Below are 23,946 nucleotides of genomic sequence, written 5' to 3' on the forward strand. Positions count from 1 at the left end.
CTTAGAAAGTGAACAGTCCCCTCTGTGATACTGAGAAAATCTCAGCGACTAAATCAGAGCACTCTGTCCATGTTGTCTCCTTGACTGAGTGCAGGGCTTAATTCCAGCGCCGCTGGTGCTGAATGCAGTCATCGTACTCCTGCTGGCCTGGTTTTTCTTGGCTCGGTCCTGTTTTGGTCATTTCCTGCTTGCGCACCCAGCATGAGCAATGCCATTTGTTCGATTTTGAGAGCCCCGTGGTAATCTCCCTCCCCTCCACTCCCCAAATCCTGTGCGCCGGTGCCCGGTGAGGAGCTGTGGTGTTCGTTCACAGCCTCTGCCACCTATCTCCTGAACTCAGCCCAGTCATCTGGAATGCGTGGGGCTTTGCACTGAAAGAGTGTGGATGAGCGAAGCGCGAGTCCGTCCGCCGTGCTTGCCGTGACGGGCTGCATGCACTACGTGGGGGAGCCAGCCGGCAGAGCGCAGGCATGGGGGTGATACGGTTCTGTGTAGCCTCAGAAAAGCGCCTGCACAGTAAGTCAACGCCGTTAAACAGCCAATGCTGTAAAGGAGGAAGGCCGAAGTTCAAAAGATTCATAGTGTGTCAGGCACGCGTGTGTTTACCCTCAGACTCTCATAATAGTGTGATTCTTTTTTATTCTGGAGGTTGCCAGGGAACCTTTGGGCCTCTGGAGACCCGTAGCCTGAAGCTGGTGTAGCCGGACCCCTTTGCTACTGCACACAAGAGCAGAGCAAAGGAGGCAGCCTGTGATTAAATAAAGATTAGCACAGGCCTTAGTGGGTCGATTTCTGGGGTTACACATTTAAAGCTAGTCAGGGACTTCACATCGACAGAGTTATAGCCTCGACACGGAATTGGAAATTACAGATAGTTGCCCATAAACTAGAGGGACTTTAAATGCAAAAATCAACAAGGACTGACATGGTTTAGTATAGAGTTGTCAAAAACATAATAATATTGTCCTGAAGATTCTTTCACCATGCACAATAAAGTAGCACAATGTTTATGTTTGAACACAATGTAAAAGAAAACAATAAAGACATTTAAAAATTATTCTTTTTATAATTCAACATTTACAAAAATGCAATATTCAGCAATGAGCAGGAGGAAAAATCAAACAAATAAACAAATAAAGTAAAATAATGTTATCATTCAATCAGCCGCTACTTTTTTTAATTAAACATGCATTATAATTCAACCTTTTTTTTTCACGCAACATGCAGATGCTCAGCGCTCTAAAAGCATTGACGACATGCACAATATGTTCAGAGAAACCTACTGTGATATCATTCCTCACAACAAGCATTACTGATTGGCAATGTTCCTTGTTTGTGAACAGTGCAATCAGACATGTTCTGTTGGGTTCATAATGAGCTTTAACAGTTGCATTTGGACATTACTGCAGCTAAGAATATTCCATAACTTTGCCAAAAATGTAAAACAATAGCACTGTAACATGCTCCCATGTTGTGCCACATGAGAAGTCCTTGGTGCACTGCTCAGACTTCCACCGCCGCCATCTAAGCCGCCCTCGATACACCACCTTGCGCGCTCGCTTGTGGCCGTGGTGTAGCGGCACCATAAAAGCAATTTAAATTCATCCGCAACAAGCCAATAACATATAGAGGAAGGGCTGAAAGCCTGGATTAGCGCTGGGTTTCGCCACACAAAGCGCCGGCGGCCCCCACCGGGGCCGTGCCCATTACACGCTCACTCCATCCAGCCGCTCCACCATCCACGCCTTCGCTCGCTCCTTTTAATTAAACTACTGAGAAGTAAATTAACTTCTCGCCGTTTTTAGGGGTGATTAAAACGCACAGCCGATGACATGTGCTGGAATGGGTTTTCTGAGACGCGCCGTGCGCGCGTCTTTTAGAAAGCACCGTATGAACAAAGAGGAGAAAAAGATGTGGAACGCAACAGCCGCTCCGGATTGCTGAGGGATATAGAAAGAGACGTTTCTTCCCGTGAATTCCACTGGCAGCTTTTAAAAAAAAATTCTTTCTCTGTTTTTTGTGTACTCAACTGAGTAATCAAACAGACTAGACAGGGGAATGCAGTAGCCATTCTCTAGCATCCATCTCAAATCATGGCATGATGCATGGTTGATGTGGCTTGTGTGTGCGTCTGTGTACGTGTGTGTGTATGGAGACACGTTGATCAGGGCTAAACTGGCATTTCTATACTAGAACATGCATAGACTGCCCTCCCTGCTTGTTATTATTCCGTGAGGAGAATTGAGAGTCGTTCCACGGCCGGGCAATTAAACAGCAAAGAACAAACGGCTGCCACAGCTTACGTTTGTCAGAACTCTCGGTGGTAGGAAGATTAGACTTACAAATAGTGGCTGAGGCCCATCTGGAAAGTTCACACGATTCATTTGGTGGTCGCAAAGCAGCCGTTTACATGGCAGAGAAGTGAGGAAGCAGGCTCTGCTGGGCTCAGACAGTTTCATCACACTAACTGGAGACTTAATGGGATGCGATGGTGTCGGGTTTAGCCGTACCCTTAAATAGCCTGAGCCACCTGATGCGTGAGTGATGACAGGCTGGGAGCACTGCTAGCACAGGCTTGGAGTACTGTTGTCACAGACTGGGATCACTGCTAGCATAGATTGGGAGTACTGTTATCACACACTGGGAGTACTGTTATCACAGGCTGGAAGCACTGCTAGCATAGACTGGAAGTATTGATATCACAGGCTGGGAGCACTGCTAGCATAGACTGGAAGTATTAATATCACAGGCTGGGAGTTCTGTTATCACAGGCTGGGAGCACTGCTAGCATAGACTGGAAGTATTGATATCACAGGCTGAGAGCACTGCTAGCATAGACTGGAAGTATTGATATCACAGGCTGGGAGTTCTGTTATCACAGGCTGGGAGCACTGCTAGCATAGACTGGAAGTACTGATATCACAGGCTGGGAGTTCTGTTATCACAGGCTGGGAGCACTGCTAGGCCTGGAGCCCCGCTGCAGTGTCTTCACTCTGTAGCCCTAATGGCATAGCAGGGCCAAATTTGCAAGAATTCCTCAAGCTACTCTTCAGGGAAGTACTCTTGGGCTTCTTTCTTCAACTTCATGAATAAATTCTATTAATCTAAAAAACATACAAAGCTGATGACCTAACTTGCCTCTAGATATAAGCATAATATCTCCTTGGAATTCTAAACATCCTTCTAAGTAATATGCCATTTCTAGGTAGCAGAGGTCTCTCAGCAACAATGTTTGTTTATTGCCATGAGTTTCAGTCACTGGAAATCACTGAGTGCATATTATAATATCATTTAGCTGAAGTATTCTAAAAGCTATAATCACTTTTTCTGTATTTGTACACACAAACACGAAATTCACACAACCATGTGTGCTCATATACACCACACACACACACACACACACACACACACACACCACTAACCTGAATCCGCTCTGGGTGTCCACACACACTCCTCCGTTGTGGCAGGGGTTACGGGGGTAAGTGGAACAGCCCTGGTGGAGGTGCTCTCTGGCCGAGCAGGCACACACGGCCGTGGCCTTCAGCGTGACTGACACTAGGGCCATGCTGCCCGAGTCCACCACCGTGGGCTTGTCGCTGACACTCAGGTGGGTGGTGCAGCCAGCCTCTCCTCCGCAGGGCGTTGACGCACACTCGTCCACGTGCACCTGGGTGACATTGACCTGCAGGAAGGACTGCAGCTGGGGATGGAGAAAGAGAGAGAGACAGATAAAGGAGAGACAGAGAGATAAAAAGTTATAAAAGAGAGAGTGAGAGACAGAAAAAAAAAAAAGCGAGCCCTAGAGATGTGGGTGAAGGACACAAACTGAGCATCCATTAAACAATGAAAAATATTCTAGAGCGTAATTCTCTGTCAAAGCCCACTGACTGGAAATCAGGCACCTGGAAAGAACAAGGAATAAGAAACGAAATTGAAAGAGGCTCTGTGACCCCACATTAGCATACAGAGCAAAACAACAACCTAAAACCATCCCCCATTTCCTAATCCTCTCTCAGATACTTCATAAACTGCTGTATACTCCGCTCCATCTCCTGCTACACTGACCACTACAAAGCCTCTCCCAACCTACACTTTTTCCAAAGGCATAAAATGCCAAACCTACACTCTCCCATTCAACAGTGTTTTCGCTTTCTTCCCTCAACAGCAAGCAGAAGAGTAGCTGCAGCACAGGCAACCTATCAGACTGCTATCAAACTTCCCTCCGGAGATGTGGAGTGACTGAAGGTGAAGCAAAGAGGGAGGGAAAGATAAGGAAAGAGAGGAAGAGACCAAAAGAGAAATGGTAATGTTAGGGAAGAGACACGGATGTGGGAGGGGAAAGAAAAAGAGGGATGAGGTGGGCTTGTACCTTTGAAAGGGATATAAACCCCACGGTCTGCCTGAAACATTATCTCAAGGCCATTTGCTTTAATGATGTTGCCAGAGAAGGGCGGAACCTCAACAGTGGGTCATAAGGTCAACTGGTGTGGGTTGACTGCCAATGTCACTGCTGGGACCGTATGGCAGACATGGTGGCCACAGCCTCCCCCCACCCACCCCCCCCATCCCGCTCTGCCCTGGCAGACAAACTGGGTTTTGAAACACATAACATAGTTCATCCTTCCCGGGTGAGTCTAGACACAATCTAACTAACTCTCTTTCTCTATCTTTCCTGGCCTCTGCTCTAGGCGGCAATGCATTATTTATCTAAACCTTTATGTTTAGAGCTTTGTATAAAGCACTGATTCTACTATAGATACAGTGCGGAAGGACCTACAGATCCACATCTGTTCACATCAGTCTGCACATCGCACATCCAATGACATGCAGCGTGGTCTGCTCGCTGTCCCTACCTCACAGCCCCAGCCTACAGCCCAAGCCCACAGCCACAGCCCACAGCCACAGCCCACCCCACAGCCCACAGCCCCAGCCCATAGCCCCACCTCACAGCCCCAGCCCACAGCCACAGCCCCACCCCACAGCCCCAGCCCACAGCCCCACAGCCCCACCCCACAGCCACAGCCCACAGCCCCAGCCCACAGCCCCACAGCCCCACCCCACAGCCACAGCCCACAGCCACAGCCCACAGCTCCACCCCACCCCACAGCCCCAGCCCACAGCCCCACAGCCCCACCCCACAGCCACAGCCCACAGCCACAGCCCACAGCTCCACCCCACCCCACAGCCCACAGCCCACCCCACCCCACAGCCCACAGCCCCAGCCCACAGCCCACAGCCCCACCCCACAGCCACAGCCCACAGCCCACAGCCCACAGCACACAGCCCACAGCCCACAGCCCCACAGCCCACAGCCCACAGCCCCACCCCACAGCCACAGCCCACAGCCCCAGCCCACAGCCCCGCCCCGCCCCGCCCCTCCCTTTGTGCCGGGGCTTTCACCGCTTTCATGTGCTAGTAACTGCCACGGAGGCGATTTGCACGGATTACCTGGGAGGTTAACTCCTGCAAAAGAGGGCATCATTTTATCAGCACTCAAACCCCCCCCAACCCTCCCACCTCAATCACCATGCACGGCTGTGTAATGGAAGTCCTTGCGTGGGAGCTGGGGATCTGCATATGCCCTGTAGCTAGTGGAAGCAAAATCTAATCATCCTTGCTGGCTCTGTCATTCTTTTTCTTGTACTTTCTGTCTCTCTCTGTCAGTCTCTCTCACTCCCTCTCCTCTGGCTGTCCCCGTACATGCCGAGCGGAGGGGGCACTGCAGCGTGAGCCTGCTTTCCTGCTCCGTACCATTGTCAGCTCATTTCCAAACAGTGTGCTTTTTATGGACCCCTGGGGACCAGGACTACAATACCCACAATTCCCCGAGGGCACAGTGGCAGTGTGGCAGCACACAAGGACACCCTGGAGATATGCAGAACAGGTGAACGAGATCCATGTCTCACAGAAAGGAAGAAAGGAAGGGAGTGGGTGTGCTTTTCTTTCTCTCTCTTTTCTCTCACTTCCCTCCAAAAGAAAGAATCCTTCAGGTAGGACTGGGCGCTTGATCAGAATGTCTGAAGGTGACATGCGTTGTACTAAGCACAGTGCATTCGAGGGAGCCGGAGTCAGAACGGCAAGGAGAGAAGAATGAGTCACAGAGAGCGGGAGTAAGACAGAGAGAGAGATAGAGAGAGAGAGAGAGATAGAGAGGAAAAGAGATTGCTCCCTGGCACAGAGACAGAGAACATACTCCCAGAATTGGAGCACAAAGTCACACATGCTACTTTTCTCCTCTCTCTGTTAGCTCTTCCCTCACCTTCCCGCTGGAGCCGCTGTAATAACGTCTCTCTTAATGAGCAACAGGTGCGCCATTTAGAAGGACGACACTCAGCCATGTGGAGTGCACAAAGACAACATAAGAACACATCTAAAAAACCAAACACGGCAAAACAACAACAACAACGGACAGGCGTCTTCCCCGTGGGCAGAAAACGCTCTGCTCTTTTTCTTCTACTGCATAATTGCTCTCTCTGCTGATGGACTTTCCGAGTGACAGGTGTCTCGGGAGGAAAAGGCCACAGTGAAGGTGATGGCCCCAGTTGGCATTGTGTCTCGCCACCGTTTCTCATGGTTGTATCTACACGTGCGGAGCCATGAGGAGATTGTGAATGAGGACTGGGCCACCAGCGGGCTGGCGGGAATGCGACGGCCCCTCTGGCTTGATTTCTGGCAACGGGATTTTGCTCCGAAGAGACCCTTATGGTCTATCACATTCCAGCCTGAGAAGCCGGTCTTCTGTGCTGGAGTAAACACCTCAAATGTGAAGAAGGCAAGAAGGAAGCCAGCCGTACTTCCCAACAAAACCCCACCCATCTTCTAACACCTCATCAGCTGCAATTGTGTTCGCATCCTGCCACTTACAAGTGCAACGGTTAACAAGCTCCCCGCTACACGCGTGGCATTCTCTCCCTTGGTTGCCTGCATTTTTCACGGATTCGCTCTCAGCGTCTTTCATCGAGGCTCCCGAGTTCCACGCGGGCGGGAGGGGTGTTCCCCTTTCCAGATGCGAGCATGCACGTTTGCACTGCCTCTTGGGAGAGAGGTGTTATGAGTGCATGTGTGTGCGTGCGCGCGGGTCGATAGGACGGGGTTAAGCAGGAAGGACGGTGGGATGAAGCCCCAGGGATAAGAGTGACATGCTTCCTTTATACCAGAAGGCCATGAGGGAATTCTAGGCCGCTCAAAGTCGGAGAGTGGAGCAGGAGGGAAAGGGGAGGCAGGGAGATGTGGCAGGGTGGAGAGAGTGAGAATGAGAGAGGGAGTGTAATGGGAGGCCATTAGTCTATCACAGATCCTGGAAGAGGCATCATTTAAAAGTGACAGACACAAGGTCCTCCCTTCGTTTCTTGCTCCCTCTCGTCATCCACTCTGAGCTTATATCATGCCCTACTTCATGTGTCTGACAAACAGACAAGGGCCAAAAATAGAGCGACGCAATTACATGAGATTCTGGGAGGCTTGGGTAATGTGCATCCAGATCCGCACACTGAATCGGTTGCCTCAAATCCAGATCTCTCCTTTTCATTTAACGCTACCAAGCGAATACAAGCAAGATGGATCGCTCGCAGCACCCATCTTCTACATAAAACAAATTTTCACTCTCCTGAACACAGTTTTAAAAAGTTTCAGCTGGTTTCCATTTCTCCAATTACTACAGGTGGAGCGAGGCATGTGTCCCATATGAACGCGTCGACCCGGGTTAATGCTCTCAGTTCTTCGGCCCAAACGTTCAGCTCTGAGTAATGAAAAAAGAACTAGCAGTGGGGGAATGAGAGCGAACCAAGGACAGCCCTCTCTATGGTATTAGAACTCCAAACATTAATAACCCTCGATTCTCTGCTCTTCCTCCTAATCCCTCTCCCATACTCCTTCCCTCACTCACCACTGCTGCCTCCGCTGGCCACTGCCCACCTGCCTCGCGACACTCCACGCAACGTCGTCCCTCTGAGTCCTGGGCAGATTCAGATGAAGCCTCACCCCTTCACCGCCCATAAACCGCCCTCATAAAGTGGCCCTCAACAACCCCTCTCCTACCCTTCCACACCTCTTTCCAGCCACCCCCTCTAACCCCCTAAACCGCCTCTCGCTCCGTTAACTCCCTTCAGGCTGGAAAGCAGACTTTTATGTCTAATTGGACTGAAGAAGCAGACAGGACTTCTCGCGGGGCCACGGTCAGCGTTGTGTACCTGCTAATCTGTAGGTGAGGGCGACAGAGATGATGTCTAGCTGGGTGTAGAAGGCAGCAGCATTTCTGCATTTCTGACTTTTGGCGCTCCACGTGCTTGTTCGTGTGCTAATGTGGAAGACTAGCCCATAACGTGCCGATGGCAGCAGCAATTAGGCACCGCGCAAACAGAGCTTGTAAGAAAAAAAAAAGGATCCTGGGGAATTCAAAGAAGTCATGAGAAGAGTCAAGCGGGCACAATATAATTAGTTTCCACCATATTCTGCATGTATAATATCAAGCTCTAATCAGTTCATGAAGCACGTCCACACATAATGAGGGCATGGACAAAAAAAGGCCTCACCTTCTGTTTATGAGCGGCGAGGTATCCGTGCAGCCTCTCTGGCCGCAGGAAGAGGGAGCCGTGCACATTGAAGCGCACATCCAGGGTCCTGTCCCGCACCTCCACCAGGCTGAAGACGTTCACGTCGTCTGTCCCCACGGAGAGCATCTCAGACAGGAAGTCTCTCAGCAGCTCATACCTACTGCGAATACCCCCTCGCTGTTCCATGAACTCCTTAGCAGTGATATCTTTGGGAAAACAAACACACACACACACACAAATCAAGACTGACAGCTTCTCTTTCCTTCAGTTCATCCTCATTCCTGGAAGAGTGTTTGTTGTTATCACAGCACGATGTCAGCGCAAAGGCCCCATGAACGCTGCCAAATGAAAGTCCGGTTTTCCAGTCAGGGGTCGGACACCGGTGGGGGGGTGCTCATGAAAAATGTATCCTGCTGTGGCTAAGCAGAGTTAGCACACGCAACAGCCGCACCTTCAAACTCCGGCTGACAGGACGTGTCAAAGCCTCGCACGTCCACTGTCATCATGGTGACAGCTCATCTGATGGCGCGTCATGGCCGATGAGACACGTTAAACTTTTCATTAAATGCTGTTCCGGATCCACATCCATTTGCTGTGCAGGTGTGAGGGTTAAAGGAGCACCAGGTTCTGCCCCAAAACCAGAGGACTTTCAACTGGGATGATGGGATGCGGTAGGGTTGATAGAAGCATGTGGGGTTCATGTGGGGTGAGTCTAACTTGGGGCCATTTGCTGACCGTAAGGTGGAGGCTTCTTGGATTATGGCTCACACTACATGGCGCACAGAAGCGAGGAGATGTTGGAAGATCTGGAGATTCAGAGATCCGAGGACAGCGTCAGCTGCACTGGAAATGGAACGTAATGTACTGCACATGGCTGTGGGTTTGCAGCAAGCCGCTGAGCGTTTCCCCGCATGTGCGCGCGCAACACTGCTCACGGACGTGCTCCTTTAGGGGGTTATTAGTCTGCATCTCAAGTGGGCCCCATGTGAATGACCGATGGCAGGCTTGCGTGTTCATATGTGTGTGCGTGTTGGTGGGAGAGATAGAGAGTGTGTGTCTCACTTCCCTTACTTCATGACTCTAAATTCCTCCTCCAGTGGCAGGCTTTGACCTCAGCATAGTAGCTCACCTGAGCTAAGCAGCATGGTGGGAAACCTTAGAGCCTCAGCCTGCTGGGTCTCACGCCTGCAGAAGCGAGGGTGAATGCCCACTGAAATCTGTGGGGTGGGGGTGCCGGGGCAGGATGGAAAGCCAGCAACTACGTGCCCTTTGCAAGTATGCGTAAGTCAAGCCTGCAATGGCTACATGAGAATATTCACAAATTCATAGAGGCACGTGCACTCGCACACACGCACATGCAGGAATGAATTTACTATTCAGAGCAGCTTTAAGAGGAATGGGAGCTGCAGTGTCTCAGTGGGCAGTGATGACAGAGGGGCAGTCAATAAGACCTTGAGAAAGAGCAAGACTCTGAGTGCTAATCCCAGCACACGTATTTTCCCAATTTCTCTTTTTATTGATCACGCACAGTCCAAGTGTAGGTCAAAATTGCGGGTGATCCACAGAGATGAGAATCAGAGACGATGAGACATTTTGCATTTTTTTCAAAGATAAACCCACAGCTTGATAAGGGGCTATTTGGCTCAGAAATTCTGTGCCAAAGAGCCAAGGGCTTTTTATGGCTCATATGCTAGTGAATGTGCAGAAAGCAGTATGTATGCATGTAACGAAAGAGGGCGATAGAAGGTTGAAGGCCCAAGTTGGTACCATCAGTAGGTGTGTGAGTGTGTGTGTGTGTGTGTGTGTGTGTGTGTGTGTGTGTGTGTGCACGCTTTTGTACTCTCACTCATCTTTACCAGCCAATGTGGGGGCTTCAGAGACTAAATCTGCATCCTGTATTTCACCTTTCAATCAATTCCACAGCAAGTTTTACACACAATAAGCCTTAAGATCTGCAAAGCAGAATTAAAAAGGGCCTTTCTGGCTCCTTTGATCTTGAAATGGGATTTCAAATGTCAAGGAGGCTGCAAGTTGTACCTTGATTGGGGGAGGAGGGTTGCTTGCGTCACTCTCCCCACCAGGATTAAATGTGAGTGTGTGAATTGGGCTCAGGGACCAGGGAGACATTCACTCATTCATTCGCCGTTCGCCTGAAACCAGACTAGTGGCACATCTTGAGGATGGACAGATGTCAACATGTCAACACTGTCACCCGGGACTAAACACTGGCACGGAGCAATGTTTGTTTACCAATGAAAACCAGCGACACTTTAAAAAGGTTAGAAAAGTCAGGATTCCCATTAAAAAGGAGTGGCTGCTTTCCAGAACTGAAAAGTGTCATGATCTAGACATGATCTGGACTTCACTGGGAGATGCAACAAACATCATGCGCTTGCAGATATTTAATGTTAGTTTTAAAGCTGAGTCAGTTAATAACACAAGATCAGAGAACAAATTTAGATTAAATAGCCCAAAAGGTTTAAATTTCAAACTTGAACAAAACTTTCTGTAGGCATAAATTAAACACGTCTCGCAAAATCCAATAAAATGATGGAAAATTAAATGCTAGAAGACTTTCGGAAGAGCAAAGCAAGCACACACACACACACACACACACACACACACACACACACACACACACACAAACACAACAGTGGAGCTGTCGTGTTCCATGCCTACATCACTCAGTCGTACAGGAGATCCATCCTGAAATCCTTTGATCAGTTTATATGGGTTATGACACTTTTGTCACCTCCTACTTTCTTTTGCTGTTCAATTTAATAACCCTCAGACCGTAACCTCAGCCATAACCTAATTTCAGAGGTCCCTCCTCTTTGGGAAATGCTCTGTCATCTGCTCAAATGCTGAAGGACGCAAAGCCCCCCACCCCCATGCCTGGCTCCATCACGGCAGGGTGAGGCAGGGCCAGCAGTAACATCACGACGGCTAAACCTTTAACTAGCATCATTACGGCAGCTTGGTGCCGTCATCTTAGAGCAACTTATGTCAGCTCTCCTCCAAGCTTATGAAATTTGCCTTTAATGCCCCTCGAAATCGAATTAGGGCACACACGATTTACAATTAAAACAGGCTAATCTGCAGATTTTGCGTATTATCATCAGTAAGCTTATTGTCACGGCTGAAGGGATCCTTGCACTGCCAAAAAGAGTAAGTCTGCAGGAGTGGGACCAAACTTTGGCTTTGTTCACTGTGATGGCTAATTGTTGAACTTAAAGTTGTTCAAACACACAGGACTGGAAGTACAACAACAGCGGCACTTCTCTTAATGCTGCTAGACCCAAACCCAGCGACATACGAGGCCAAAGCCAGCAAGACAGGGTTTTACCTGCAAAGCGAAGGGAGGCGGAGTTATGGATGACATCATCGCGCAGCTCCCGCACGTGCACGCTCACGGTGGAGACGGCATCCGGCCACTCTCCGTCTGCCACACGCACCCTGAAGTCGTACACGCCAGGCGGGGCAATCTCCTTGATGACCAGGAAGCCCGTGCGCTTGTTCAGGAGGAAGTGACTGCGGACAGAGGGAGAGGAATGCATCACAGCTGTTCCTGTTACTGAGCAATCAGCACCCTGCACGCGAGCAGCCTGCTCCCACACCTTCATGAGCTACGGCCGCAACACACATCTGCAAGAAATGCCCTTAATTTACATGTTAATCAACAAGTATTTAGGTATAAAAAATCTTTATTAAACTGTAAAGGATCAGAATGTATTTCTGTGATCACTGATCATGTGTCTAAAAAACAAATATATAAATTAAAATATATATTTTATATATATATAATTTATTAATTTATTTTTTAATTTTAAAAAATGTAATTAAAACTATGATGTTAAACTGTTGATGCAGAGTGGTCAATAAAATCTAAATCTACACTGAGATAAAATAAGATACAGTTTGAATGCTAAATCATGCAGCCAGTTCTATAATGATGAACGTGGTCATTTCAAAAATCATTTAACTGATAACAAACCAAGTTTCAGTATTAACAAAAAAATGTCATTTAATTCAAATGCCCTTAGATGCAACTCTGAAGGGTGCATATTCAGACTAAATGAGATGTCACTTTAAATTAGATGAGAGGTCATTAAATAGAACAGCATGAAATCTGAGATATGAGACAGGATAGAGGAAAGGATGGAAAGTTCCAGAGGTGGAGAAATGAAAGCCAGAAAGCAACGGCTATGTAAGAAGCTTCCTTCATCTTTAATTAACAGGCCTGATAACCAGTGTCCAAAAAGCAGCTAAGATGTGCTGATTTCAAATACAGGGCCCCGCTTATCTCCTGATAAGAGTGGGGTTAGTTTTTAAAATGTAACCTTAACCTGGCATTCAAACTCCAAACCAAACTTCAAAAAACACCCGCACAGAGTCATTAAACACACGAGGGATTTTAAGGTCTACTCGCTTTCAGCTCAAATGCACAAACCTATGATTATATTTTAAATGGATATAAAATTTGAAGATATATGAACGTGTTAAACTGAGTTTTCCCCCATTCTCAAGTGCAGGTTTTCATCTGACGGAGTCAGAACAGTCACGCTGTTTAAGCTTTAGAGGGTTCTGAAGGATGGGGGCCTATCAGATTTCTCTCTTCATCACGCTTTACAATCGCGCCCAACTAAGATGAAGAACCAGGGAGGTGGGGGTGGGAGAGAGAGGGACCGAGAAAGAGCGAGAGAAAAAGAGAGAACCAAGAAAGAGAGAGGCAAGAAAAGAAATTAAAAAAGAAAAGATGGCAAGGTGAAAAAATGTGTGAGGAGTAAGAAGAGGAGAGAGGGGAGCTTTTACTTAGGAGCATGTCCCTCGAAGGAATATGTTTTGTTGTCCCAGTCATCAGGATCTGGAGCATACACCTTCCCCAGAACAGTCGTTGGCATCCTCCCTGTGGGTGTTAAAAATACAGTCAGAGTGCATGGGAGTGCATATCTGCATGTGTGGGCGCGCACATATTAGACAAAGAAAGAAACAGTGACTTCTAGAACTGAACCCTCATCTGCACTGAGTTGCATTAACATTTTTAGACCTAGGTTAAATGATTAATGAGAGAGACAGTGAGTTACTGGTATGCTTTGCTATAGGTACTGGGAAACAATAGGAGTTTCTGAATCGCACAGCTGCGTTTCCTCCTTTGCAGGTAAGCGACATGTCTATAACTATCTAATTTCTCCTCAGCCGGACTACACTGTCAGCTTTGTTCAGTGCTGGGACTGATCTGGTGGTTGGTCTTCATTTGATTGTTGTCCTGGTCTCAGTAGGGCAAGCTGTACTTTCTGCAACCAATTAATACGAAGCAATATAGCAGGCATGGGCACACACTGTGTTGTTGCTACTATTTATGTCGGGGAGATAAATAACTTTGGCCCATTTGTTTCCAATTCTTTAGACTAAAACAGCTAAGCCAGTGCAACGTTTTGCATTTTACCTCCATTATGCAATGAAAAATGTTGCTAACATATTCCAACAAAATCTAAACAGAACTTTCAACATGTTACATTTAATGTGTAACCTTAGCTATCAGCTACATTAAACAAGTTAGGATGTGGAAATGGAGTAGGAAATATCTAAGATCTTTCTACATGTGATAACCTAGTCTCAGCCCCAGACGATCTGCCCACACATAGATGGAAAGTCTGCTATGTATAGCGCGTTTGTGATCTTTGCCTGAGTGCCACAGGACGCGGAGCAGGACGCACAGATCCCTTCAACTTTTAGAGACATTTAATAACATAGAACATACAAGACAACGTTGGCACTCACACAAAACACAAATGGTGAACATTCTCACATTTACAACATGAACATTAATAACACTGACAAAAGCTAAGAAACATTAACAGTGAGTCTACAAAACATTAACTACATTCACATCTACAACGACATCAACAATGACCCACACCGAGGCACACACTAACTGTGGTTTAAAATAAACAGACAAACACGTAACGATTAACCCCATGCAGGTGTGTCCTTATGGAGGGTGTGGCCACAAACAAATGTGGTTCCCCCTGCATGCGGTGGGTCATAACCCCGTGACTCGTGGGGGCAAGCGTTGCATGACAGTGTTAAGATGGCCACATTTTCAGGATTCTGCCAGTTAAATTCTGATGGGCTACACTTAAGATTAATATTTTGAACTAACGTGGAGAGAGGTACTGACATTTACCATGAACACAATATTGGACTGCCAATTGCTGTTTCCCAAGGGCCTGTTTATGCCACTATTCCATTTTCAAGATTGCTTCTTTCTATGCATTGTGCAAAAATAGCAAGCTTGTGATTGGATGTTTTGCAAGTCAGTCGAATTTCTTGTCCTGCAATAGTAGGTGGTTCTTGGCTACAGTAACTGGTGAAAGGCACTAGACTCTTGAGAGACTGACAATGCAAGACTAGGCAAAACTAAATACCCCAATAGAAATTCACAAAAGATGAAAGTCATGATTCTCAATTGTTTTCCTTCCAATAACTTAGTTTAATAGATCAGTGGAAAGTGCTATCCTCTATGAATTGTTGTCTGTCCCTGAATAATATAAGATACAAAATGTTCTTCTACTGAAGCAAACTAAACGATATCAATTTAAAGGTTTAACTAGGGCTGTGTGTTCACACATACACACACATAATAACTACTGGAAGCATCATTCAATTTGGCAGCCATGTATTTTCAATAGGGTCTGTCGGAGGTGCTTTCAAGCTCATGTCTTGCTGTTGGGTAGATTTGCCAGAAGTTTGCCAGAAATTCCAACTTTTGCCAGAAGTATCTCTTCAACATAGTTCATAACCAGTAACTAATGTGATGTTCTTATGAATATCCAATGATATATGATCTACTTTGTTATAATGTCAAACGTATTACAAGGAAAGTAAAACACAAATTTCGCTCGGTGTAGTGCAATTTAAAAAACAAACAAACTCCTGAACAGGTAATAGAGTAAAGAAAAGTAGTGGGTAACAGTGCTGCCACTACTGGTGGTGATGCTCTATGCCATCCCAAAAAGAGTCCTTGAGCAAGACTCCTCCATTTGCCTACCTTGAAATTTTAAGTTGATCTAGATAAGAGTGTCCTTCAAATTTACAAAACATAAATATATATTAAACACACAGTCCCCTTTGATATGACATGGTTCTAGATTTGCTTGTGATGTTTGACCAAAATAATTTGTTGAATCATGCAAATGTCCCAATTCATCAATATGTGCACAGAAACTTCAGCAGGAATATCTGAAATTGGACAGGATGATTACTGCCCACCACAAAAAATATTAGACGCCTGCGTGGATATAACAAACTTCTGTGTTATCAGTATTACAAAGGCCAATACTGTGATAATGATTAACAAATCACGTCATTCAGGGTTACTAGCTTTCTAACTCAAGTTCAGCTTGCTAACCAAGTTCAGATAGGGCAAAATGAATTAGCTTTTTCAAACTATCTGGGCACAATGGTACACTGGCACACCTGTCTTCAGAAACTAACCCTGGCCACTGGCCTTCATCAGTAAACATGGTGGTTCATCCATCTAGAGCAAAAGACTTCTTGTTTGTACAGCCTGGTGGAAATATTACAAGACTGGATTCTCAGTGCCACTGGCATATTTGCTTCTGACTACAGATTTTTTTTTCAACTATTAGGATCTTAAATCTGCCTTGTTCAGTAAAACTTGGCAGATTTGAATCTTTATCATCCTTCCATCTCCACCCATCATTCTATAAGAAAGCATTGAACACTCAGGAACTGCCACAGCAAATTTCTGTTCGGGCTTAAAATACCTTAATGGATCCATTCACTCTTTGCTAAGGTTGCTATGCTTTTAGCACAAGAAGCTCTGGAGCGAAAAACAACCCCCCACTACAACTGTAAGAACAAGGCCACTTTGCTCTGGTTGCTATGCTTTTAGCACGGGGCGCAGCTGAGCAAAACGCATCTGAGCTACACATTGAAGAATGAGGCCAGCCGGCCGCTGCCTCAGCACCACTCTCTCCGTCTTTCATCCTCGTGCACCTGAGAGCTCAGGATACATCCATTTATCCTCAAAATTCCCCAAGAAGTGAACGGGAGTGTACCATGAAGACGAGAAGAAACACACAGCTGCAAGTTCTCCCGAAGTCGTCAACGCAATAAAGATATGCTTATGCTTTTTCTCCGAAGACAAATCTTTCCCGGAAAGACAAAATTTGCTTTCACTTAGGAGATTTTCGTTTTCTGAAGATTTTGTTGTTCATTAGACAATGTATGTTTACAAACTACTTTAGAGATGACATGTTGCAGAACTGACTTTAGGTATGGTTCAAACATTCTCAGTCATTTCAAGATGACTACATCCCTTTAATTAGAAATCAGCCTAAGATTGTATAGCTTCATTTTACTTCATATTACTTCAACTTTACAACTTAATTGCTTACTTAAAGCACAAATTAGAATGCTTGGGCAATCAACAGAGGTTTTAGGACATTCAGACTCCCATAAGCAGGTGTCAGATTTCTCACCACAGCTGAAAGCAAATTTCTGAGTCCTGTTGTAATAATATAGTGAATAGGAGGACATTGATCACTTTAGCACAAAAAACATTCTTATCAGAGTTTTAATTAGTTTAGTGCATAATTGAGCAGAATAATTGATTACTTACTACTGAGAGATGCTATTAATGTGTTTGTTTGTTTGTTTGTTTGTTTTACCTCTGTGAGTATTGATGTATATTTTCTTTTCTCCAGCAATATGGGCGTGGTCATTTTTGTCACCAATGGTGATGGTGAGTGTGCTGGTGACTGTCTGGGGTGGCTTTCCGCTATCAGTCATGATGACGGGAAGCAGGAACTCCTTTTGCCGCTCCCTGTCAAAGGCCCTAAGCGCTGTAACGGTGGCTGTGTCATTTCCGTTCTCCCGCAGGAGAAAGTCGTTGCTGTAACGGTACTCGGGAGGGACAGAGAACGAGAAGGGCGAGCCATTCTCTGCAGAGTCTCGGTCGATGGCTCTCAGCAGGGTGGAGCTTGCATTGAGATGCACCACCTGTGGCCCAGGAACGTTCTCCCACACCACAGGGGCATATGCAGCCTCGAACTCCGGCCCGTTGTCATTCACATCCAGCAGGGACATTTGAATGGTGGCAGTGCCCGTGAGAGGGGGATCCCCATGATCTGTTGCAAGTATGACCAGGTGATGCTGGGATGCTTCCTCCCGGTCCAGCTGCCTAGCCACAGTGACCAGCCCAGTCTGGTCCACCAAAAACAGGCTATGGGGGTCTGACTCAGGGGCTATGCTGTAGGTGATCTCACGATTTGAGCCAGAGTCTGAGTCACTGGCAGCTACCATGGCCACACTTGAGCCAACGGGGATGTCTTCTCTCAGGGCTGGGAGCTGCAGGAAGTGAGGGATAAAGACCGGAGCGTGGTCATTGTAGTCCTCTACATCCAAAGTGCAATGCAGCAGGCTGGAATACTCCAAGTCCTCCACCTTAATGGTCAGGTTGAACTTCTGCTCGCCCGGCCGCTCGTAGTCCAGACGCTTCTTCAGTCGCAGGGTGCCCCGCTGCTCTTGTCGGTGACTCACCATGTAGAACTTCTGCTCTGGGTCACCGGCCACTATGCTGAAGGTCAGCTGACCATTCTCACCAGCGTCCGCGTCCTCGGCGGCCAGCTCCAGCACAGCGGTGTTGGGCTCGCTGCTCTCGGGGATCCGTGCCTCACACGAGCGCTCCAAGAAGTGGGGGGCGTGGTCATTGATGTCCATCACGCTGATGGTGGCCGTTGCTGTGCCCATCATGCCACCTCCGTCCCTGGCTTCCACCACCAGAAGGTACGACTCTGTCTTCTCCCTGTCAAGGCCTGCCGCGGCGACAGAGACCGTCCCTGTGGCGCCATTGATGGTGAACATGTCCACAATACTGCTGCCTCCGCTAAGGACTGTGTTACCCACAATCCTGTAGGCCAGCACGGCATTCTGCCCCACGGCCGTATCATCCAGGTCCGTGGCAGTCAACTCCATCACGGACGTGCCAGGTGGTGAGTTCTCCGCCACGCTTCCATGGCAGCTGTCTGGTGCACATCCAAAGACCGGAGCGTTGTCATTGATGTCCCACACGCTGATGATGACATCGGTGAACCCAGTCAGCCCTTCACCGCCCTCGTCGGTGGCCAAGACCACAAAACGCCACACGGCCCGGGCCTCCCTGTCCAGCGTCCTCTGCGCGTAGATCTTCCCTGTTGCCTCATCAATCATGAACTCACTCTCAGCGCCCTGGCCATGCAGAGAGTAACGCAGAGCCTCCTGGTCAGCATCCTTATCTGGGTCAGACGCTGTTACCTACAACATCAAAGGGAATATGTTAGGGCTTTTTTTTCTAAACGGATACCAACTTCTTTTTTCTTAAATTATTAAAGTGTCCTGACTTGGACTTGTGTGTTATTGAACTACAGCACATAACCCTGATGCCAGCTCTGAGCAATATCAGCCAAGAGCCTTAATTCCCTCGACGCAATTAAATTTAGTGGGGAGCGACTAACAGCTCAAAACATGAGGATAATTTAGCCCAAGACCTAGGTGCAGAAAATAAAAGGCAAAGTAAAATGCGTGATTTTCCAAAGCACAACTTGGACAAAGAGCATGATGTCATCAGCTGCAATTTAGGCTTTAAAACAAAAGGCAAAAAAAGAAACCATGCTTCAAGTGGCAACTCAAAAGTCTGTAGAATAGTGAATTAAAGAGAGTAAAACACTTTAAAGGATGGGGGGAAACAACTGTTACCCCAAATCAACCAATCTTTTCATCCAGAATATTAAAGTAATAGTAGTCCCTGCATGATAAGTGTCTGTGCAACCATTTAAACATGATCACCCTGTAGCCTGATTCATTTGCTTCCTCATTCAAAATTAATCACACGCCAATTTTCAAGACAGGCGGTGACTGAAATTCTGTGAAGTCCTTGAATTTGGGGAAATGGGACTTGTTCACCCTGAGTTCCCAGTAGTAATCAAGGCCCATTTTAGCTCTCTTCCTGTGTGCTGTTTGGGGACGCTGTGTTTCACTGAATGGTTTGATTTTATAGAACCAAAAGAAAACAGAAAAAGTACTGTAACTGCCTAGCTTAAAAGCACAGTGTTATTTGTATAATGCTAGCAGGCAGTTACTAGCAATTGGTGCTACTTGTGGTTTTAGCAAGCGATAGCATCGTTTCCTCCGCCCCCAGGATGTTTCCGAAGAGAACAAGTGGAGTGCCGCCAGACCCCACCCAGCGACCTCGAGTGCATGCGGGCGTGGCCGGACCTAGACCCCCACAGAGGCCCCCACCTGAAGCACGAAGACAGGTGAGCCATCCAGCTCCTCTGTCACACTGCCATAGTATTCGTTGACGGTGAAGACGGGTGCCTCGTCATTGCGGTTCACCACGTTGACCGCCACGACAGCGTAGTCCTCCCACTTGCCGTCGGAGGCCAGCACATGCAGCCTGTAGCGCTTTGTTTGCTCGTAGTCCAGCGGCTGTGCCACAAAGATGGTGCCCACCTCGGGCTCCACGTCAAAAACACCACCCATGTTGCCAGACGTGATCTGGTAGCGCAACTTGGCATTGGCACCTGGCAATCAAAAAGGGCACGGATCACATGCTTTGGCAAAAAATAAAAATAAAATAAAATAAATGCAGAATCCTAAATAACCACCCTGGAAGTCGAGCTAAGAGCATATATTGAATAGATTTCAATAGATTTCAATAGATTCAATAGATTTAAATGGAAAAATGTTTTTGGAATTATAAATATTTATATCTCAGATTTCACAAGCTAGCTGCTGTGGATACCATTAGACTTAAATAAAACTTCCAGACCCAGACAGGTCTTAGTGAAAACAGTATCTCATGGTATGAGAGGGCCATTCATTTCTTACATTTTGTCTTATTATCCCTACCAGTCAAACCATCCTGTTGTTACGTGCATTTGAAACCCAGAATTAGCGGAGTCATTTACACCATTGCTGGCTTAGTTCTCCATACAATTAAACTATTGCAGTAGCAGAATGAAAACACGCCAATATTAAGGCAACCACCCTGCCACTACTACCACTAAGCGCCAAGGGGGTGGGGAGCTGCCATTTCTCGGGCGCTAGACAGCTTGATGTATGGGAAACATGGAAACAAAAGGCAGGAAGAGGATAAGAAATACATCTCGAAGCCTCTCTTGTGTTTGGTGATGCTAATGAAACGGGCAAAAAAACACATGAATGAATCCACCTGCATTTTGCACGTTAAGTTCACATTCGCAAGGGAACCGCTCCCTGCGGAAGGGAAGGCATAGGCAAACAGTACCAACAAACAACCTGCATAAACAAACAATGCAAAGACGGATCCTGCCACACGTTCCTCCCTCATTCTGTGCCCTGTGTAACTTCTCTGGTTTTGGAGTTTCTCTACTGTTTGGAGATGCTCTGCTCCGAGGTACAGTGGTGTTGGAGGAACAGAGGGGGTGGAGCTTCACCTCCATGCAGATAAAACTTGCAGCAATCCCCCACCGCTAATGCTGACTTAACGTCTCCAAAGGTGGCAGGAGCTCAAACCTTACAGCCATCCATCAGTACGGGACTTACAGCCCCTAAACACTCCACACATGGCACATGAATGTGTGTGTGTGTGTGTGTGTGTGTTTGTGCGTGTGTGTGTGTGTACTGAGAAGCACACCAGCCTCTAAAAGAACAGTCTAACATGCTACAGGAAGAGTCACTATGTTGTTTTTTGAGTCTTTCACAGCAAATGCACTGTTACATTTGTAAAAAGACCAGTATACTCCCATTATCTGATTTTGTACTCTCCTTTACTGTGTGAAAGTTTTTTTTAATGATTTCTCAAAATTTAAGGGACAAAAATAAATAAATTCTCTTTACAGCAGTAAGGACAACAACATGGACACCATGAAAACGAACCAGTTCCTAAGATCCTTATACATTAATAAGAATGGTGTTCTTGAAAAAAGAGCTTACAGATGTACAAACTTGTAGGCGCACAGTAAATATTACAGAGCACGTTTCATTTTTTATGAGCAAGAAGATAGGATCTTAAAGTTTCATCCTGGCTTTTGCTTGAAAGAGCTAGAAAATCTTTATAATCTCTAGAATAAAATACTTTGAATTGGATGAAAGAATCTGAAGTATTATGTGCTGTGCATTTTAAAGGCCACCACAGAGAAGTCTAAAGTGAAGGATTTCTATCTAGGCCTTATGCATCACCTTATCCACAATGGTCAGCGTGAGCTGTGAACTATTATGATATGAAAGCTAAGCTCACAATGAGTAAAGATTGGCAAACCCTCTCCCAGCTGTGTGCTTTCACATCGCAGCTCATCGCTCTTCGCATGGACCTACCCTCGTCCCCATCGTTCGCGCTGACGGTGAGGACAGTGGACCCCACATCAGCGTCCTCGTCCACGTCCACCTCATACACGTCCTGTGCAAACGCTGGCCTGTTGTCATTCACGTCGCTGATGAAGATCCGCACGTATGCAGTGTCTGAGCGAGAGAGAGCAAACACGCATGAGATTAGATGCACGTCACCGGTCTTATTCTGCCCACCCAGTGTTAACCCAAACCCCCCCACCCCCGCCCCCTTTCTTATCTCCCCTCCACTAACCCGTTCTGTCTGTTTCTTTTAAATTTCTCTCTCTGTCTCTTATTTCCATGTTTGCCTCATTTTGTCTCCCCTTTTTCTCCATCTGTCTCTTCCCCTTTTAACTCCCTCCCTGCGATCCTTTATCTCCTTTTCCCAATTCCATCGTCTCTTATTTCCTCCTCGCCTGTTTACTTCATCCTGCTACTGCTCTTTTCTATCTCCCGTTCATCTCTGGATCTCAGCTTTGTGTTTGAAGCCATCAGCAGGCAGATGTGAGGAGGGTGCCCGGGTGGGGATTACGGGCTCTTCTAATAGTGCTTCCTTTGATATCACTTTCAAAAGAGACATAATCTGCGATGTACTTCTCAAGATGAGATAAATTATTTAATTGGTGGTAGAGACAACATATGCAACTATAAGGGATCCAAACAATGGCTGGCTAAAATGTCATTCAGTTCAGTGTGGCTGAGCGCAGCTGTCAAACCTCTGTGTGTGTGTGTGTGTGTGTGTGTGTGTGTGTGTGTGTGTGTGTGTGTGTGTGTGTGTGTGTGTGTGCGTGCGTGTGTGCGTGTGCATTAGTGACAGGCTGCCACGCTGTTCAGAATGGGGATGTGAAGCCACGGCCATGTCTTCTCAGTTCAAATAAACACGCCTCACTTTGGTGTGTCTTCCTGCTGCTTTGTTTTCCTCTCAGGTTGACTTTGACAGGATGACTCCATTACATTGTTGGATACAGCAATGCCAGGCCAGGAAGCCAAAGAGTGTGCATGAGCGTGTGTTTGTGTGTGTGTGTGTGTGTGTGTGTGTGTGTGTGTGTGTGTGTGTGTGTGTGTGTGTGTGTGCGCGTATGTGTGTGTGCGCGCACGCGTACGAGTGCAGCTCTCCACACGTCAACATCTCGGCACATTTTACCCCTTCTCAGCACGAACACTGTGTATGCATATCTGTGTGTGTGTCTGCACCATGTTTGTGTGGTATTTGTGCAAACGCACATGTTCTGCTCCATGGAAGCTGAGATGGCCCATGGCACAGTCAGACAGAGAAGGAGGAGTCAACGTCTCCATGCAGACTCATCTATCAGGCTAAGTGCCAGTGTGAGGCGACGCCCCCTGAAAAAGCTTCTGCTCCACCTTTGCCTTCATGTAACATCTATACCCACAGAGTCACAGTCGCATGCAAGATTATTCAAGATTTTTTTTTCTTTCTGCCGGTTTTAATATTTGAGTAGTATGTTGCTGAGAGTGCCACCACGAACCAAAGAGTTTTTAAAGTAAAATAACTTTTTATTGATCCTTGGTGATTAGAAAGAAAAAATGCATGAGTCTGTATGAGATTGTATGAGTCTTGCTGGCTTAGTGAGCAATAACCGAAGAAGATCACCATAATACAATACCAAAACAAATCCCAGCTCCACAAACGACAGTGAAAACACTACTCATCACACCACCATAGAGACACATCATTGCACATCGGCATGCATCATCACACGCTTTTTCACAACACACTATATCACAGCACATTGCATTAAACATTACTACTGTGGATAACGCATGCAAGAAAAACACCTCCCAATGTATTATGGAATAACTGCAAGCAATGCTATTTTGTGTTCTCCAGTTTCTTCTGCATTTTAAGTCTCTTGCCTCACACTCCTGACAGAACCACGTTGGAGGGAGAAGGCGGCACACACGTCCGCTCATGGGCGCACAGCCTACCTGCTGCATTTCTTCAAACCGCAAGCCACACAAAGTGTGGTCCTTGACCACCAATGCCGTGGTCTCACAGGCA

General features: G+C 46.8%; 1 protein-coding gene across 6 annotated transcripts in view; it reads right to left on the bottom strand.

The window, feature by feature from the left end:
* Positions 1–23,946, bottom strand: part of si:ch211-186j3.6 (neural-cadherin) — a 146,035-nt gene that overhangs the window by 37,803 nt on the left and 84,286 nt on the right. For all 6 annotated transcript variants that reach the window (XR_004775435.2, XM_081706391.1, XM_035521097.2 and 3 more), the window contains 7 exons: positions 21,915–22,058; positions 19,857–20,140; positions 17,249–18,872; positions 13,365–13,458; positions 11,899–12,083; positions 8,532–8,758; positions 3,423–3,700 (listed from right to left, as the gene is read on the bottom strand). Coding sequence is in view for 5 of the 6 variants with exons in the window: in XM_081706391.1 (XP_081562517.1) it covers positions 3,423–3,700; positions 8,532–8,758; positions 11,899–12,083; positions 13,365–13,458; positions 17,249–18,872; positions 19,857–20,140; positions 21,915–22,058 (2,836 nt within the window). In the remaining variant the exon portion in view is untranslated. The remainder of the gene's footprint in view (positions 1–3,422; positions 3,701–8,531; positions 8,759–11,898; positions 12,084–13,364; positions 13,459–17,248; positions 18,873–19,856; positions 20,141–21,914; positions 22,059–23,946) is intronic.

The sequence above is a fragment of the Electrophorus electricus genome, chromosome 23 (genome assembly GCF_041902795.1).
Source record: "Electrophorus electricus isolate QZ-2024a chromosome 23, ASM4190279v1, whole genome shotgun sequence".
In the NCBI taxonomy this organism is placed as follows: Eukaryota; Metazoa; Chordata; class Actinopteri; order Gymnotiformes; family Gymnotidae; genus Electrophorus; species Electrophorus electricus.